We start from the raw sequence: 20,112 nt of genomic DNA on the forward strand, positions 1-20,112 counted from the left end.
AAGGTTGATTGGCGTCATTGTTCTTTCCTATAGGACATGCCGCCCAGGAGAGCAACTCGAGCGCACCCCGCTCCATCACCTGAGGCTCCAGCTTTACCACCTGCACCTCCCGTTCCACCGCTAGAGATCCATGCTCCCTTGCCTAAGGATGACGTTCCTCCACTTGATGCCGGTGCAGATCCGACCGTGCCTGTGAGTGCCTCGCAGTTACAGCAGATGTTGCAGGCTGTGACTGCTGCGCTTTAGGGGCAGAGCAGGCGCCCAGTTGTTTCTCCAGCCCAGGCCGAGTAGGAGTGCGTGAGTGCCCTTCTTCGAGAGTTCAGACAACTTGATCCTCCACATTTCCAAGGCGAGCCAGATCCGACTGTAGCCGAGAGATGACGCTCTAATGTGGAGAAAATCTTCGATACCATGTCATGTACGACTGAGCAGCGAGTCTAGTTGGCTGTATTTCTTCTCCAGGGAGAGGCCGAGCACTGGTGGACCTCTGTTACCCGTGTTGCAAGACCTGATTATGTTTGGACATGAGAGGACTTAATTGACCGATTCGAGGAGTAGTACTTCCCTGACCACATTTGACGTCAGAGAGCACTGGAGTTTGAGACTTTAGTGCAGGGGGACATGACCGTGGTGTAGTACCGGCCCGTTTTGTGGCGCTATCGAGGTTCGCGCTGTATATGGTTGATGATGAGGGGTGGAAGGCCCGCCATTTCAAGAACAGCTTACGTTATGGTCTTCGAGGCCGTGTGATTGGGCACGAGCTACCGACTTTCCAGGCAGTAGTGCGGAGGGCCCAGATTTATGAGACTGAGTGGGCCGGCTCACAGAGCGACCGAGATCAGAGGAGGGGTCAGAATCGGAAGAGGCAGGCCCCCTCTAGTAGCTCCCAGCAGCATCGACGGCCACAGAGGTATAGGAGCCACCCACCTGCTAGAGCACCAGCAGCACCTCCAGCGCCACCCTAGCAGCCATTTGTAGGGACCTGTTTTGGATGCGGTGGGACAGGGCACCGCCTGTCTGAGTGCCCTCGCCCTCGTCTGTAGCAATCAAGAGGGCCAAAACAGCCTCCAGCGTAGCAGTGACCTCAGCAGTAGCCTCTAGTACAACAGCGACCCCATCAGCAGCGACCGCAACCACCTTAGCCGCCGAGGCCCCAGCAGTAGCAAAGACAGCAGTATAGGCCGCCGTAGAGGCAGTAGTAGCACCAGGGACCTCAGAGGGGACAGACACCTCCCCAACCAGCTCACGCTAGGTTTTACGCGGCTCAGCAGGATCCACAGTCATCTGGAGGAGTCATTGAGGGCATTCTTTTCACCTTTGCATGTATCGCACGTGTACTGTTTGATTTCGGTGCATCGCATTCATTCATGTTCGAGGAATTTTGTCATTTGACTGGATTGCCGACAGAGTCTGCTCCCGAGGGGTTAACCATTTCGACGCCCTTAGGGAAAACCACAGTATTGGGCCATTTCTGTTCATCTTGCCCGATCTAGTCGGTGATATCTCTTTACCCGCCGATTTATTTGTGCTGCTGATGTCAGATTTCGACGTCATCCTAGGCATGGATTGGCTTGCCGAGTACCACGATGTGTTGGACTGTTTCACGAGGACTGTTACATTTTTTATACCCGGCTTGCCACAGTTTCAGTTCGTCGCCAAGCCTAAAGGAGAGCCGTTGTCATACTTGATGTCCTGCGCCGTCGAGGAGCCTATTACCATTTGTATTGATCAGTGGCCGGTTGTTTGCGATTTTTTCGACATGTTCTAGGAGATTCCGGGATTGCCGCCGCACCGTCATATTGAGTTCTAGATAGATCTTGTGCCTGGTACTGCGCCTATCTCGAAGGCCCTGTACCGTACGACACCAATAGAGTTGCGTGAGCTGCAGCGTCAGTTGAACAAGTTGTGTGAGTTGGGATTCATTCGTCTAAGTAGTTCACCTTGGGGAGCGCCGGTACTCTTCGTCAGGAAGAAGGATGGTTCGTTGAGGCTCTGCATAGATTACCACGAGCTCAACCAAGTCACGATCAAGAACAAGTACCCGCTCCCGAGGATAGATGACTTGTTTGATCAGTTGCAGGGTGCATAGTTCTTTTCGAAGATTGACCTGTGTTCTGGTTATCATCAGATTCGGGTTCGAGAGGAGGACATCCTGAAGACGACTTTCAGGACGCGTTACGGTCATTTTGAGTTTCAGGTCATGTCCTTTGGACTGACTAATACACCTACGGCCTTCATGCAGTTGATGAATGAGGTCTTCTGTCCGTATCTCGATCAGTTTGTTGTGGTATTCATCGACGACATTCTGATCTATTCGAGGACCCGTGAGGAGCATGAGCACCATCTGGAGATCGTTTTTTAGACCCTCCGTGCCCACCAGCTGTATGCGAAGCTGGAGAAGTGCGAGTTCTGGCAGGAGGAGGTGAAATTCATCGGTCACGTGGTGACGAGGGAGGGTGTCGCAGTGGACCCCTCGAAGGTTGAGGCAGTGCGTCAGTGGGGTCAGCCCACGACTGCATCCGAGATCCACAGTTTCCTTGGTTTAGCGGGATACTATCGACGTTTCATTGAGAGTTTCTCCCATATTGCAACCCCGTTGACCAGGTTGACTCGGAAGGGCACAGAGTTTATTTGGAGTGACGCCTGTGAGCGAGCATTTGTGGAACTGAAGGACCGTTTGACGTCCGCTCCTGTCCTCACTCTTCCCTTTGGGAGATGGATTTGTTGTATTTATCGATGCCTCACGTATTGGTTTATATGCTGTCTTGATGCAGCACGGTAGGCCTGTAGCCTTCGCACTGAAGGTATGGTGGCGGATGATTTGGAGCTGGCAGCAGTTGTCTTCGCACTGAAGGTGTGGAGACACTATCTCTATGGGGTTAGGTTCGAGCTCTTCTCCGACCACAAGAGCTTGAAGTATCTATTCTCTCAGTCTGAGCTGAACATGAGACAGAGACATTGGATGAAGCTTCTGAAGGACTATGATTTTGACCTCCAGTACCACCTAGGCAAGGCGAATGTGGTTGCGGATGCCCTCAGCCGTCAGTCACGAGGCCTGGTGGCACATATGATGATTCAGGAGTGGAGGATGCTTGAGGATATAGCAGAGTACGACTTTGGTCTGCAGTCTTCTATCGTTCAGCTATCGAGCTTGTCGATTCAACCCTCTCTTGTCGCAAGGGTAATCGAGGCTCAGCAGATAGATGAGTCGTTACAGGATTACCGAGCAGATGCAGCATCTGAGAGTCAGACAGATTGGCAGATTGGTTCTGATGGTGGACTTCGCTTCAGAGGTCGATTCTGTGTCCCGGATATTCCTGAGTTGCGCAGAGATCTTATGACCGAGGCACATCGATCATGGTTTTTCCTGGCTCGACGAAGATGTACCGTGATATGAGGCAATAGTATTTTTGGGCAGAGATGAAGCATCAGATCGCCAGTTTTGTAGTCGAGTGTGACACGTGCCAGCGTGTTAAGGCCGATCATCAGAGAATTCCTTGTCTATTGCAGCCGTTGAGTGTCCCAACGTAGAAGTGGGAGCACGTATCTACCTATTTTATCATGGGTTTGCCGAGAACTCAGCACGGTCATGATGCCATCTGGGTTATCGTGGAGCGTCTGACAAAGTCGGCACATTTTCTTTCGATTCATGCAACTTGGCCTTTAGACCTGCTTGCGAGGTTATTCATTGAGAAGATTGTGAGACTGCATGGCATTCTAGTCTCAATCATTTCTGACCAAGACCCGAGGTTCACGTTTCAGTTTTGGAGGAGCTTTCAGAGAGCGATGGGCACTGATTGTAGCTCAGCATCGCGTATCATCTATAAACCGATGGCCAGACCGAGAGGGTCAACCAGATCCTTGAGGATATGCTTCAGGCCTACGTGATTGACTTCGGGGGTAGTTGAGATGAGCATCTGCGATTGGCTGAGTTTGCATACAACAATAGCTATTAGGCGACCATTGGCATGGCTCCTTTTGAGGCACTGTATAGCAGACCGTGCAGATCAACGAGTTGTTGGACCGAAGTTGGAGAGCGGCGTCTCCTAGGTCCCGAGCTTGTGCAGCAGACATCAGAGGTTATCGATATCATCAGGTAGAGGATGCGCACAGCTCAGAGCCGACAGAAGATTTTTTCTGATCGCTGGCGTCGTCCCTTGAAGTTTGATGTAGGGGACCATTTGTATCTCAAAGTCTCTCCCATGAAGGGCATAGTTCGATTTGGAGCGAAGGGTAAACTTGCCCCGAGATTCATAGGACCTTTCAAGATCACTGAACGCATTGGCGCTGTGGCCTATCGGCTTGCCTTGGCATCTCAGTTGTCTGTCGTCCACAACATCTTCCACGTCTCTATGTTGAGGAAGTGTGGGTCAGACATCGTTCCTGTTATTGATTGGCAACCGTTAGAAGTTCGTAAGGACGCTTCTTACATTAAGCAGCCAGTTTGTATCCTTGATCGGAAGGAGCAGATCCTTCGAACCAAGGTCATTCCCTTGGTGAAGGTTCAATAGGGTCACCATTCTGTTGATGAGGCATCTTGGGAGAGTGAGGCCGAGATTCGAGAGCGTTATCCTCATCTCTTTGATGATTGATTGTATGTTGTATTTTGTAAACTGTCTCTGATTTTATATGATGATGTGATGTTCCTTCTTCCTTATGAGTTATGTCTGGTTATGATGATTGTGTAAATTTCGAAGGCAAAATTTTTATTTGGAGGGGAGAGTTGTAAGGCCCGTATCCTAATCCGTACCGTTCCGTTGGCTTCTGGGTTCTTTCGGTCGAATTTCGACAATCCTTGACTTGTATCCGACGTTTGCTCGCGATCCTAAACCGGCTCTTACATATCGAAGTCGATTCGAACCAAAACTTGTACCTTAGCGATCGTGCCATTGCCGTGGTTCCAACGTCGCGACTCGCACACCGATCCAATACCTAAGCCAGAAGATGTGGGCCTGCGTTCATTCCAAAGAAACGCTGCGCGTTACGAATTTTGAGGGAATCTCTACGTCATGTTCCATCAATCAATCATTCAATCAATGTCAAGTACAACCATACCTCAAGTACAAGTCCCATCCCTCCCTTTTCAAAAGTCAAGTCTCTCTCTCCCCTCACCATCCCTCTTTACCCATTTTCAACTACAACCATACCTCCCATCACCTTTTTCTTACAACCACCACATCACCCATCCTTATCATCTCATCACTTCTCTCTCTCCCTCATTTCTAAAAAAATCTCTCCTAAGCAACATCCCACATCCAACCTCCCTCTCTCCCAAACCACAAGTGTGGCCCACCCTCTCATCTCTTATCCACACCATCAAAATCTCATCAACCACCATCAAAAGTGAAGACAAGGAGTGTAGAAGGCTAAGGGAGCAAAGAGGAGGCCTAGAGGTGGGTGATCTTTAAGTTTCTAGCACATCGTGGGTGGCTGGATTGGATACAGGAATACTGTTTCTAGCATCGGGGCGTCATAGATGTCCCTAGGTGAAAATTCCTAAACCTGATGGTACCAGAGGATGACTCCAACGTCGAGACCGAGTGGATATACGAGCGCACGAGGGCCGAATACCAGGAGGCCGCGTCTCCCACTGTGTCGTAGTCAGTTGGAAAGGGGTGTGGCCTTACTCGCCCGAGAGTAGGGGGCAATACTAGGCTGAGTTTGACCAGCTCGTGAATGAGTCCGCTATCGACATACCGGATAGGTATTGGCAGATAGTGAGGTTTCTTATGCTCACTTGGACTGTGCGGTTAGGAGAGTGGCAGTGCCACTTGAAGTATACTGAACCCCGATGATTATCCAGAATGAGAACTGTACTGATATATGATGAGGATTGGCATGTCGGAGTTGCATCTCGCATCGCATAGCCGTGTTATGGCCGATAGTATTCATATCTTGCACCGCATAGTCTTGGTATGGCTGATTGCATTCATGTACTCATCAGCATGATTCTGCATTTCTCTGACCCTGCATTCTGAGCACACTTATATTGCGCACACACTTACACCACCCTCTAAGCTTTCCATAAGCTTATGCACGATCGATGCCTGCAGGTGACGCCAGGACGCAGCCGTAGCCTCGTCAGATTTGGAGCGTGTAGTCAAGCTTTTGAGTTTCTGTTATTATCATTATCTTATATTTCCTTTCAGACGCATTGTGGATTTTGTGATGGTGTTCTTATGGTTATTGTTCGTGGGTTATGCTTATGGTTATGCTCATTATGAATCAAATTGGTATTATAAATCCTCCTTATAGGATCCCAGGATCGGAACCTGGTAAATGGGTGCCGGGAGCTAAGAATGGGGTTCTACGGAGGCTGTTGGCGCCAGATTCGACGATCAGAAATTTTGTGAGCCCGGTTTCCAAGTTCGGGGCGTGACATATCTAGTAGTAGGTGTTTATATTTTCATAGTTTTTTTGGATGTGATTAGTGGTTTAGATTAAGTTTGATAGTTTACGATTCTTAATTTTTAGTTTTCACTTTATTTCAAGGGGTAAGATTTATTCTTTTAGTTTTCATTCTTCTTCTTCGTCTTCATCCAAAAAAGGAAAAACCCTTAGAAACCTTCATTTTCTTTGATCCTCTAATTCCTTCATCCTGAACAACCCAAGAGAATCCATCAATACAACCTCTTCTAGGGTTGTACGCACGTACACGCGCACACACACACGTGTGAGGGTGCACATGTGGCAACCGGTGTGCTATTCTCTTCTTTACTCTTTGTTTCCTCACAAAAACCACTTTTATGAAACCCTAACCCATCCCAAATCCAAAGCCTAATCTAATTTTTCTTAATTTATAAACTGTGAGTTTCTAATTTTGAACCTAATTAAGCCCGAATTGGGTTCCAAAACCTGAAATCTGGAATCTATTTGTATGTTGGGATTCTTTTTCCTATGCTTGAACAAGATTCCCACATCTCATATGGCCTTTTCCTTCATGATTTTATATTTATTATGTAGTGTGGGATGATGACTTTTCATTGGAACCTAAATAATTAAGTATGAAATTTTCTGATTTGTGGAAGAATGATTGATTTTTATACCTAATTTATTTTATAAGAATTTCAACTTTGATATTTACTAGTAAATCTCATCATAACGCATTCATCATGCATCGATTTTGGTATTAGAGCTTCGGTCTAGCATAAGATAGGTGTTTGATGAAATTCTTAACATATTGTAGAGCATATATGTTGCATATATATAACTTCTTGTTGAATCTTCTATTTTGGTATCCTAAAAGTTCTATAATGTTGGAATTTCTAGATTTAGTGATTTTTAAGGCACCTAGTTGTTGGGTTTTCAGTTTTAACAAAATTTGGAGCATCCTAGGGTTGTCTAAAGGGTTAAAATACGTAGAGTCATCATACATAAAGTATAGGTGCATCATATTGTAGTGCCTAGGTATAAAAGTTATCTTTTGTCATCTCATAACCCTCGTCTTTGTCTAGTAGTCATTAGGGTTTAGTAGGGTTCTTAGTGTATGCACACTCGCATGAGTCGTGGCTTTAGTCTTTCTCCCATGATGAACATGGAACAACTTGTCAAGGCTATTGAAAATATCAACCGCCACTTCACAGGTATTGAAAACAACCAGCAGACCACTGTGACCCAGATAATTGCTAGTGCCCAATGCATAACTCAGTGGGAAGCATCCCATAAGGCTAACTCCAATATTAGGGACGGTCGTCATTCTCAAGCTGATGAATAAGTTGAAGTTGGGTATGATAAGGAAGAGCCTATTAGGGGGCATGTGAAGTACTAGCGTCGGGGGGGTGGGGGATGTGTCTGCCCAACTACCTTGCCAAGAGTTCTAAGATCATTATTATCCTAAGGATAGTGTGATGAAGAGTGTTAATGTTGACGCCCCTAGTTTTGATGGTTGCTTAGACCCTAATATTTTTCTGGATTGCTTAACAGACATGGACCACTTCTTCAAGTGGTATGATATGCTTGAACAATTTCGAGTCAAATTCTATAAGATAAAATTAATGGGTTAGTGAAGCTGTTCTGGACTAACGTTGAGCGTATCATGGAAAGACGTGAAAAAGAGCCCATTACATTCTAGGCTGAGATGAAGGAGGTCCTAAAGTAGAAGTACCTCCCACTTTCCTACTACTAGAAGATGTTGGATCGATGACAATCCCTTAGATAGGGAACTATGCCCGTGACAGAATACATTGCCAAGTTTGACAAGTATATGATGCAATGTAATATCTAAGAGGACCTCGTCGTGATGTTATCTCGATTTAGAACCGACCTCTGATCTGAGCTTCAGCGTGAGCACATTCTTCACAATGTAAGTACCTTAGAGCATGCCTATCAGATAGTGCAGGAACTGGAGCAGTATGTTAAACCCCAGTTCGTGAAGCGGGTTCATGCGAATGTTAGGCTCACTCCTTCTGGAGCTAAGTTATGCATTAGTAGTGAAACTAAGGCCTTCACTAGTACACAATCCAGTCACAGAGATGCCAAAAGAAAAGGGTAGCCTATAACTCTTATCCTCATGTTCATGCCATATAGGCCATTTGAGTCAGCAATTGCATTTGTACTCATATCCATGATTTACATGCTGAGATCTAAAGAAGGATTAAATCACAATATAAAAGCCATGTTGTTTCTCACCAAAGATTCAAGTAATTTTAAATAAGTGACTACAATATAGTTAGTATACGACTAAAGCAGTTTTTCCGAGGATCAATCTGTTAAAATGTTACATGCTCGTAGTGCAGGTCCCTATAAAATCTTGTAAAGAATGGGTCATAATGTGTATGTGGTGGATCTTCCATCTAACATGGGCATTAGTTCCACAATCAATATAGATTATCTAATTTCTTGTGATGAACCTATTAATGCACCCACTAGGCCTGCTACAAATCCCAGTGTACCAGATTTGTCCCTGAGTCATTAACCTTTGCCTAGCCACTTATCCCATTTTTCACCATCTATACCATCATTACCTGAGAAAAGAGAAGATTGAGGATGTGTTAGATCACCACATGGTTTCCACAAGACAAGGGAGATTTCAAAATTTTCTTATCAAATGGAAGAACAGACCAACTTCAGACTGCACGTGGATCATAGAGGAGGAGTTTTAAAGATTGGACCTTGATCTTCTCAAGCGGTTTCGTAGTTCTTCATCGCTAGAGGTGAATCTTTCTTAGCCCGAGAGGATTGATGAAGACATCGGATCATCATATAGGGTCTACTAGAGGAGGAGGGCCTTAGTTTCATTGTGAATGGATGATCCGTACATGGGGACCACCAGCAGGCCATTTTAAAGACCCCACATGTGTAGTACGTGCATATGGAAGATCTCACACTGGGAATATGCATGTGAGTTACAATCATAGGAGCATTAGACCATTGGATCGTGCCTGTTGGCCCATCTGATCACCAAATCATCATCTGTGGGCCATTAGGCATTTATGTTTCGTCTAGCGCGAGCCCATGTTTTTTAAGAAAATACAAGAGAGAATTCTCTCTTTCATTTCTTATGCATGTGATTTGCAGGTAAATATATTCTTGAAGATCTCCATGGATTAGAGGGTGAGAAGCCCGAGGGGGATCATCTCTTCTTATCTTTTCTTCTTCTCCAAGGTAAGCTTCTAAGTTTCATTCTTCTTCTTTCTTTTCATTCAAAAAAAAAAAAAAAGACCCTAGAAGTGTTCATTTTCTTCGATCATCTTCTTCCTTCAACCTAAACAACCTAAGAGAATCCATCCATATGACCTTTCCTAAGGCCGTATGCACGGGTGTGTGCATGCACGTGTGAGGGTGCACACGTGGTAGCCCTTCTGCTATTTTTTCCCCATTTTGTTTCCTCACAAAAACCTCTTTTATGAAACCATAACCCATCCCAAATCTAAAGCCTAATCTAATTTTTACCAATTTATAAACCTTTTAAGTTTCTAATTTTCAACCTAAGCCCGAATTGGGTTCCAAAACCTTAAATCTGGAATTTATTTGTATGTTGGGATTCTTTTTCCTATGCTTGAACAAGGTTCTTACATCTCACATGGTCTTTTCTTTCATGATTTTATATCTATTATGTAGTGTGGGATGATGACTTTTGCTTGGAACATGAATTATTAAATCTGAAAATTTCTGATTTTGTGGAAGAATGATTGAATTTTATACTTGCTTTATTTTGTGAAAATGTAAACTTTGATCTTTGTTAGTAAATCTCATCATAAAGCATTCATCCTGCATCAGAAAAATAGTGTTAGTTGTTGCTCCCACTGGGGCTTGCTTAGTGTAGATTTTGCAGTTATGAGAGAATTTCTTTTAATAAAGAGTCTGGTTTCTCATGAAGAAAACTGAGCTATCAAGCTTTCATTTGGGGCACGCCGGTAAGAAATATTTTTACTCGGGGGTTAGGAATCTCACTCTTTTATACAAGATTTCCTAGTCTCCGGTCTATCTCCACCATTGCAACAATCCCATTCTTCCCTTTAAAACTACGCTAGGAAGATCCAAGAGTGAAGTTTAAATTTTTAATATGATGCAATAATGTAAACAAGAACAGAAATTCAAGGTACACGAGTTCTTGCCTTTTAAACTACGTGATTCAATACATAGATAGTGAAGGTAAGATGGATACTTTCAGTTCCTTATTACTTCTATAATGAAGATAGATGGTGAAAAATAATGCAACATAGGTGTCGTTGCCAATTTGAAGAAGAAGAAGATGAAGAAGAGGACGAGAGGAGAGGATACTGACTTTGATATGCTTCTTAGCAACTGCAAGATGGAGGATGGTGTTGCGTTCATCATCCTTCATTTTCACAAACTCATTATCTTTACCATCCTCTACACAATCTAAGAGCCACTTCACGGAGTCAAAGCGGTTATGATTCACACAAAGGTGCAAAATCGGCTCCCTTTGACGCGTTAAGACCCGAGTCGCTGTTCTCTTTTTATCAACTAACACCTTCACGAGATCCTCGTGACCATTGAGTGCTGCTACGTGGAGAGGAATCCTTCCATCTTTGTCACGAACAAGGCACATATCAGGGTCGATCTTTAAGAGCTCTTTTACCATCTCTACATGCCCTTCGGCCGATGCCAAGTGCAAAGGTGAGGATCGTTCAGAGTCTAATACACGCGTGAGTTCCGGCTTTCTTCTTAAGATAATCTTTGCAAACTCGACGTGATCAAATAGAGCAGCTATGTGCAAAGGCGTCTCCGCAAAATCAGCTGCCCCATCGAGAATGTTAGCATTTCCTTCAAGCAATGTGGACAAGGAATCAACATCGCCCATTAGAGCTGCTTCGTGAAGCCTGGCATCCATTCTCTCTCTCTCTCTCTCTCTCACAGACAATTATCTTCTTCTTGTGAAGCAAAGTGGTTTGAGATGAAGACTTCCACACTGACTCCGGCTATTTATATGGAAATTGTGAAGTCGGATGCGGTTTGGCTAGTGACGGAAGCCTGTTGCGTACTACTGTGGGGCCCGCCGTGATGTAAGGGTTTTATCCACGCCTTTCATCGACTTTCTCAGATAATTTTACGGCAGTATACCAAAAATGAGGTAGGTCGTTGCTCAGGACGCAATCGGCTGCCGCTAGTGACGCTGCAACTAGCGCTGGCTAGTGGTCGGTGCTCTGTGTGGCCAACAATGATGCATATGTTTCATGCACATCGTCCATCCATTTTTCCATTTTTAAAGATCATTTTAGCGATTTATCCATAAAATTGGAAGCGGATTGGCTGAAATCGGATTGCGTGCTGAGTTACTCAGTACGATCTTGCGCCTATGTTGTGGAAGAAACGATCTCGTACTGAGTGAACTTCGTTGGGTCCACCTTGAATGTATGTGGTCCATCTATGCCTCAGTACGTTCTTATCGTACTGAGTGAACTCCGTTGGATCCACCTGGAATGTATGTGGTCTATCTATGCCTTAGTACACTCTAATCCTACTGAGTGAACTCTATTGGGTCCACCTTGAATGTATGTGCCTATTTATGCCTCAGTACGCTCTTATCGTATTGAGTGAACTTCAGTTGGATCCACCTTGAATGCATGTGGTCTATTTATGCCTCAGTATGCTCTTATCTTACCGAGTGAACTCCATTGGGTCCACCTTGAATGTATGTGGTCTATATATGCCATCCATCCATTTTTCCATATAACTTAAGGGATTGAGCCCAAAATTGAAGCATATCCAAAGATCAACGGATCATACCACAAAAAACAGTGGGGATAATGATTTCCACTGTTGAATCTTTTTTAAGCCCCGACGTGATGTATATTTATCATCCTAACCTGTTAGTAAGATCATAAAGACATAGATGAAGGAAGACATGAATATAAGCATGATCTAAAACCTCTGTCGACTCATGAATTTTTCAACAATAGACGTTCAATTCAACTGTTTCATGTGGTGTGGTCCAATTGAACATTATATATAATTCATTGTTGGTCTATATTTTCGTACCTGGATGTGGACCACTGATATATTTTCGTACTTGGCCATGTTACTTGAAGGACACAAGATGAAAGGTTAGGATTGCCCTATTGGGAAGCGTCTATACACAATGGGACCAATGGATATGTGGGCCCTACTTATATAAAATGAAAATAGATAATAACCGTGCATATCCTCGGACCTGGGATCACGATAAGTCCCCCCTCGAAGAAAAGCAAAAATAACTCTGTCAAAGGACTCAAAATGGTCTTTTCTTCCCGTTGCGCTCAAAAGGCCGCTTGAAAAAGACACGTTGCTACGCGCCGTTTAATCTGCACTGTTGAAAGAGACGGGCCTTAATCTGCACCGTTCAAACCGTAGTGCCAGTTGCCAATTTGCAGGGACAGAAATGTATCAGAGATCCCCGCATACGGCACACGTGTCAGAGATTTGGGCCGTTCGCACAGGAAGCGGATTGGCTGGTGTACCACACACACATACGTGTCGTGAGAAGACGAGCGCCGACTCTCCTCGAGCTCCGAGTTGTAAGAACGGTTCAAAGGAGATCAAAGTTACGTGGGCCCCACAATTATGTATTTATATATCCACACCTTTCATCCATTATTCGAGATCATTTTAGAGCATTAGACAAAAAATTGAATCATATCCAAAGATCAAATGAACCACACCAAAAATATCAGCGATGATGATTATTTTCACTGTTAAAAAATTCGTAGGGCCCACCATGACGTTTATTTTCCATCCAATCTGTTAATAAGGTCAAAATTACATAGATGAAGAGGAAAAACAAATTTCATATTGATTTGAAACTTTTGTGACCCCCAAAAGGGTTTCAATGGTAGACGCTCAATCCCCCACTGCTTTTTGCAGTGTGGTCCACTTAATCTCTATATCCATATTTTTTTCGGTTCAAGCCTTAATACGAGCTCAAAAAATGGATGGACGGTTTGGATATAACACATACCTAATGATGGGACCCACATAACTTGCTGACGTCAACACAGCAGCTATATAGCTGCTGTGTGGTACACCAGCCAATCCGCTTCCGTTCGCACAGGGACTCAGCAATACCAAAAATCATGTATCGTTCATTCATCATGTGGACCGTCCTACTTTCTTTGAGGCAAAAAAATCACGGGATTATACACACGTGTCAGGGATAAGGCCATTTTGCCTGTACAATTGGGGATCTCTAACTCATGTGCCCGAAGAGGTGGGCATTTCTGACCCGATTCGATGGATTTGACCCGATCCGACCTGATCAAACCCATTCCGAACAAAACCAACAGCCTTCATCGGGCCTAATCGAGTGTAGAAATTCAGACCGATCGTTTTTCGAGTCGAGTCTGGATAGAGGTCTATCCGGACAGATTCGATCCAAACAACCGAACCAATAGGATCCGCATCGAATCGAACAGATCAAACCCGAAGCTAAGTAACTCAGTACGCAATCCCCGTCCACGAGAGACATTCACATGCTTATGGATGGATGTCATGTTAGATGAGTGTTGTACTGGCAGTAATTGAGTTACTCGCCCGTGTCCAACCAAGATTACTCTATGTACACGTGCCCATGTGATTACGTGTAAGAGATCAGAGCCATTATTTGGGTGGATGTCTCGTTACTTGAAAATCAAGATGGTTTGGTAATCAGGTGGGCCACAGAATGCCTGAGGACTCTGATGTAGCGTGCATTGAGTGATATTACACTACGCCAAAATTGTGGATTTGCGACGGACTAAATCCGTCGTAAAACAAATAAACGCCGTTCGTTGCTGTTTATTCGGTCGTTTTTCCGATGGATAAAATCAGTCATTTAATCTGCGACGAATAAGGTCCGTCGCATATTACTCGTCGCATTGCCACGAAAATATTGGCGACGGATAAGATCCGTCGCTAATATGAGGAGGTACGGATGAGATCCGTCGTTGAAAATTAGAGACGGTTTTTGTCCGTCGCTAAAATATCTGTGTATTAAAAAAAAATCATCAGATTGGTTTTTTTTTTTTTAAAAAATCTTACACCTGATGATCATTCAAATAATAATTCACACTACTGTTTAATAAGAATTACATTCACAAAATTCAAATTAAAAAATAATAATTGAAGCCTAAATAATGTTGCAGTACAATTAAAATTAAATATTAAACAAATATTATATAGGGTTCATTCCACCCCACGGCATGCGCAAGGTAGCTAACTCCCACAATATCACACCAAAGTTGTAGACATCACATTACAAGAAAAAAAAACTGCTTGTATTATTACCAACAGGTATGGGTCTTAAAATGAAATGCAACTGCTATTATCAATAGTTTTCAAGAGAAATAAAAGTTGTTGCTACTCACTGGATGTTTCATTTCTTAGAACTTCCGGCGCAATCCATTCCAGCTGCAATTTAACAGAGAGCATTTCACTAAAGAACTAATGCAATCATAAACCAAAGTGTCCATTCACACATGCAAATATCTAAATTTTGAGCAATGCATGGAATCCAAGCTCCTTGAAATTTGTCAGGTCCTGATTGGTCCTCCGGCCTTCAGGGTGTGAGGTGTTCTTAGAAAGAATGATGCAACTGTTGGAATGACCTTCTTAGGATCCTCCAGGTGGGATTGTTTCTAATGGAGCATAAGGGAAGGAGCTTGGCAACTTAAGGTGCTATTTGATGTTATTTTGTAGTGACAAACATGCATTCCAAACCAAGAGGCTTCCATTGATTTCTGAGAAACCAACCTTAATTGGACGTTGCGAGACATGTTTGCAGCTCTCTGGCATTCCTCTTCACTTGATATCTTCATATCCCTACAAATGAGAGGTAGATTTTAGAAGAGATTAGATATATATATATATATATATATATATATATATATATATATATATATATATAGAGAGAGAGAGAGAGAGAGAGAGAGAGAGAGAGAGAGAGAGAGGTTCTTACCTTCATGTAGCATGTAGATATATTCCAACAAATTTATACATGGGCATGAAATTGTGTCCACTGCCAAAAGTCCATAGGCAAAGGAGTCAGTGAAGCTTATTTGGAACAATTGCCTGGCATAACTCATATTCCTAGAAGAGAACCCGAGTCGAAGCCAACAACTTGCAAGGATGATTTTAACATGAATATAGCAATTAGTTTGGACAATGCTTGGATGATTTTAACATCTAATGGAACCACGTGAATAACCCCTCCCAAACAATAAACATATATCTTTGAATAATTCAATGAAACAATAAATGAATGAAATAAATGGAATGTAATATCATATATCCAAAACCCATAAGCAGACTTTTCAACAGCAATGACCAAGATGCATCTAGACCACAGTACGAACAGGCAAAAGATCAACCAAAGATACAGCACCAAGAACTTCATGATGTAGATGTTTCTCGGTTACAAACATTGTAGCAGAAAGCAAAGATTGGGTCGTCCTGCAGACATGGAAATGGTTGGCATAAGATATTTGCTAAGACATTACTTCGCAAACTAAAATACATGATGTGCCAATGCTCAGCCAGAACCTTGAAACATCAGTTTCACTCAACTCATTGCCTCTTCTTCTAATGAACTCAATGACAGCCTGAGTTGCACCTTCTGCTGACTGCTTCACTTTATCACATATAGCAGCAGTGCATCCATGCATGGTGATTACAAGCTGCACAAAATCGATAAGAGATATAGAGCCACTCAAACTGAACTTCATGCAAATCAACGGAAATAAAAATAAAATAAAATAAGATAAAATGAAATAAATCCTTACCTCATCTTTGGTTAGCAAAATGCAAACAGAAGAAACAACCCTGTTGAAGACCTCTGACTGATCAATAGAAGCATCCTACAAAAGAAATTTTGACAGATATTTTCATGATGATAATGTTTCTCTGCAACATTAGCAGAATAAGCTTATTCTACAACTAGGCAGATTCCTCTGTGACATTTGTAGAATAAGCTTATTCTACAATATGTGTGGAGCCCATCATGATCTGTGCAAGGTTCCACTGTCCATCATGTGTGGCCCCCTCATTTTCCTTTTGGAGGACAAAAATCAGGCTGACCCAAAAACAGGGACAATTTTGAAGGACAAAAATCAGCCTATACCCTGTCCAAAGGGGTCTGGACTCAGCCTGACCCAGCCTAACTTAGTTTCAATGCTATTCAACAGCATCAAGTAGGAGCTAATTCAACATAATGGCAGATGAATTTGTTTTTGCATCAGAAAACCTCTTTTGCGGATTATCAAATCTGTTTCCTTTTTTCTTTTTCTTTTTTTACAACTTTCATTGATGAATGACCTTTCAAAAAAATAAATCATTCATTAGCTACAATCTCTCACTTCCTGTCATGGTTACCCAGAGTATATCGAATATCAATCATTAGAAAAACTTTCTGAATCCTAGGTAAATTTGGGATTGTCCAAAATACTCCTGTGAATGAAGAAAAGGTCCCCAAGTTTCCAATAGACGGAAGAAAATTAGTCCCTACAAAGATGGCCAAACATTTCTCAAATCCCCAAGAAGGTGTTGAATGACTACCCATTTGGATGTATCCCAAATAAGAATGCAGAAAATTTCCATATTCTGGTAGGGTATGATGGATGAAACTAGGCATTTAGAAATTACTTGGTCCCATTTGGAAACCGAAACTCTAAAAAGCTCATAGCCTTCTTTACATTGCCAAACACTACCACCTACATTTCTCTCTTCTTTTGCATGCAATGAGTTTTCTTAGTCTGATGGAAATTACAAGCATTGCAAGCTTCTATTCCATCACCAGGATTGAACCACCAGCTGCCAAAATCTGTTGCTCCAGCTATAACATGGGAGGAAATGAAGGATTACAGATAAATCTTGCTTGATTCACAGGAGGAACTAAAACATGTTTGGACTGTACAAGTACAGATAAACAGAACATGAAAACAAACATTCAACAACCAAGAGAGAGATGGACAATAAACAATTTGGCAAGGATAATTTATTATATTGCCCACAAAAGCACAATCCATTACCTGTTTGTCCATGGTCAAAGCAGTGGTATCGCTACAGAAGCTATCCAGCCCACGATGCTACTCAAGCACCTTGTCTATGGCATCACGGTGAAAGAATAGACAAAAGCCTTTTTTCAACTTATAAACAACTGTCCATCATACACTTCACGCACAAACAGCCTGCACAAACAATACTCAGATGTGAGATTTCAGGTTTTGAATCATACTCATCAGAAGTATGTTCTACTTGTACAATAGGATGTGTTTGATCTAGTTATGTATTTTAGTGAACAAAATATATAATACATATGGAACGGTGCTTGCCTGCTCAGAGTTGACGACTTCAGTGTTCTAATTAGCCTATCTAATCACCCATATAAAAACTTAGTGAAAAACTGTAGCAACACCTTATACAATTTGAAGCACATGAGAAAAGTCTGCATCAACAGTAGAAGAATCACCAAAAAGCACAATGTTAGTCTAAGTGAGAAGCGAAAATTACCTTCATCAGTAAACTATATTATAAAAGAAAAACAATAGAATTCGGATCATCACAAACGTGACAGTCAAGAACCTCGCCCTTCACTAGCATGGTGAGCTTATCCATTAAGAATCCATCTTCATCTTTCAAACCACAATTATAAATCCAAAGACTGACAAAAACAGTATTTATATCACCAATAGCATTTGCACAATAGCATAATAGCATTTATCTTAAGCTGACTATGGACTTTGGAATCCTAGAAAAATATGCAACAAATACTGACCAATTTCATTTGTTTTCCAATTTGGCAGTGAATATCTGACGTGGTGGCTGCACGGATCCTTTCTTTACTGCCCTAAAAGCAATGATGAATATGAAAGAAAAAGAAGGGGGAAGGGAAACAAAGAATAAGAATGAAAATCATTAGTCCACTGCTAATAGTAGCTTGATCATATGATCAGCTATTAGAAAATCAAGTTTGGAGGAGACAAAAAGCTTGCCCAAATCATGGGTCACTTTCGTTACCTCCACAACCATAAAAAATCAGGTCCACAACAATTTACTAGCAATCCTGCCTCCACAATAATTCAAGCCCAGTCAATGAATATTGTTTTGCAACAGTTTGCAATGCTAAAGAACAACCATATACTCCTTGAAAAACATGTGTGCTGAAATTCCATTTAATGTGGAACACTCACACTTCTTTCCTCCTCAATTAGTCTCAGAGACCGAGGTACAGTCTTAGAATGGTAGCAGGAATTGATGGAATGAAATATGGAAGAGGTTTCGCTAGAATACATCCCACGTCTTGTAATAGGATACACCTAGACCACATGACAGGTGATACCGAGGATGCCGGTTAGCCAGTACTAGAACTCTGAGATTGAAATATTTTAACACATTGATCATATTACTCTTTTTCTTTTGAATATAAACTGTCTCCTTAACATTCTTTTATGGGCAATTGATTAAAAGGTTAAAAATTCCATGGGCCATTGATTAAAAGGTTAAAAATTCCAATCTTGAAAGTTTCCAAGCCAGCCATCTCCATGTCTATCTTGCAAACAGGTTGGATAACCTTTGTATATGAAGTCATCTTTCAGTGATTCAAACCGTTTATATGATGAGCCTCACATAGTATGAGGAATATCCTAAAAAATTACACACATTTGTTTCAGGAATTTTATCAAACATGTGACATGCTTGTCGCTTAATGGAATTTCATCAAACACAATTGGACTAGTACAATGGTGTGACCCACTAGATAAGTAGCTGTCGCTTTTAGACCTACCTGTCTCACAAATTTTTTCCTTAATAGATGCATGGCTCCGTGAATCATGTTTCTAAGAAGCAAGACCCTTCCCTGGCAGCTTTGACTGAAAAAGGGGAGCAAAATGGGAAGCATTTAGCAAGAGAGCAAGACTATTGCATTCATAAATGGAATATTCCCCCATACAGATTCATAGCTGAATTTTCAGAAATCAGATAATTGTGAACCACAAAATTGCAGAACCAAGCACATTCAAAACAGGATTTTGTGATTTCAACTTTATACTATATAAAAGTACCATGTGATAATGAGGAGAAATATTGAAATGATCTACGTATAATTTAAAAAAAGAAAAAAAAGAAAAAAAAAAAAAGAAGAAAAGATCAACAATTCATTCATAGTTTCCATTACAAAAAAGAAAATTACTCAAATACTTTTCAAGTATTTTCAGCTAAAGCAAGTATTTTTTAAGATATCACTTTTATTTAACCTCCTTTTCTTAATTTCATCAAGAAATATCAACATTGGCATTGCTCAGAAGTTTAACCATTTACACAATTCCTTTGCTCCATACTATTTTGCTTAAAGTTTCCAAGTCTTTGCCACTTTATCTAATTTGTAGATGTGCAAGCACTCAAGTTCTCCATACTATTTCAGTTTGATTTGACAAGTACACGAATCCCCTTCATTATGAAAACAAAGATGTTAGGCTGAAACATATGCTTATGACTGCATAAGTGACTTTCCTGAACCTGAAGCAAGCAAAATCCATAGAAACTGAACCATGCCTATATGTAGTTTTATTGTTCTATTTGAGTGACACTAGTATCTCGGTTCAAGTGAAAAAGATTTGTGATCTCTTAAATATACATGATGACCCCCGGTGACAATTGTTCAGTGTTTCTGGTAGATATGGAAAGATCATACTCCTGTGATTT

The 20,112-nt window shown here is 42.1% G+C and overlaps 1 protein-coding gene and 1 long non-coding RNA gene across 3 annotated transcripts in view; both read right to left on the bottom strand.

Moving 5' to 3' along the window:
• Positions 1-11,625, bottom strand: part of LOC131255510 (uncharacterized) — a 31,403-nt gene extending 19,778 nt beyond the window's left edge. The window contains exons 1-2 of one of the 2 annotated variants that reach the window (XM_058256251.1): positions 10,727-11,625; positions 8,688-8,963 (exon numbers count right to left, since the gene is read on the bottom strand). In XM_058256251.1, the coding sequence (XP_058112234.1) occupies positions 8,949-8,963; positions 10,727-11,296 (585 nt within the window). In that variant the 5' untranslated portion in view covers positions 11,297-11,625 and the 3' untranslated portion in view covers positions 8,688-8,948. Of the gene's footprint in view, positions 1-8,687; positions 8,964-10,726 lie in introns of those variants that run through there. The other variant, XM_058256250.1, reaches the window with a different exon arrangement.
• A 3,769-nt stretch (positions 11,626-15,394) lies between these two features.
• Positions 15,395-19,522, bottom strand: LOC131255514 (uncharacterized). Its single transcript, XR_009176111.1, has 3 exons — positions 16,197-19,522; positions 15,958-16,091; positions 15,395-15,867 (listed from the first exon to the last, which is right to left on the bottom strand). It is a non-coding gene; the product is annotated as an uncharacterized LOC131255514 (long non-coding RNA).
• Positions 19,523-20,112: the final 590 nt, after the last annotated feature.

Source organism: Magnolia sinica, chromosome 9, assembly GCF_029962835.1.
Source record: "Magnolia sinica isolate HGM2019 chromosome 9, MsV1, whole genome shotgun sequence".
Classification (NCBI taxonomy): Eukaryota; Viridiplantae; Streptophyta; class Magnoliopsida; order Magnoliales; family Magnoliaceae; genus Magnolia; species Magnolia sinica.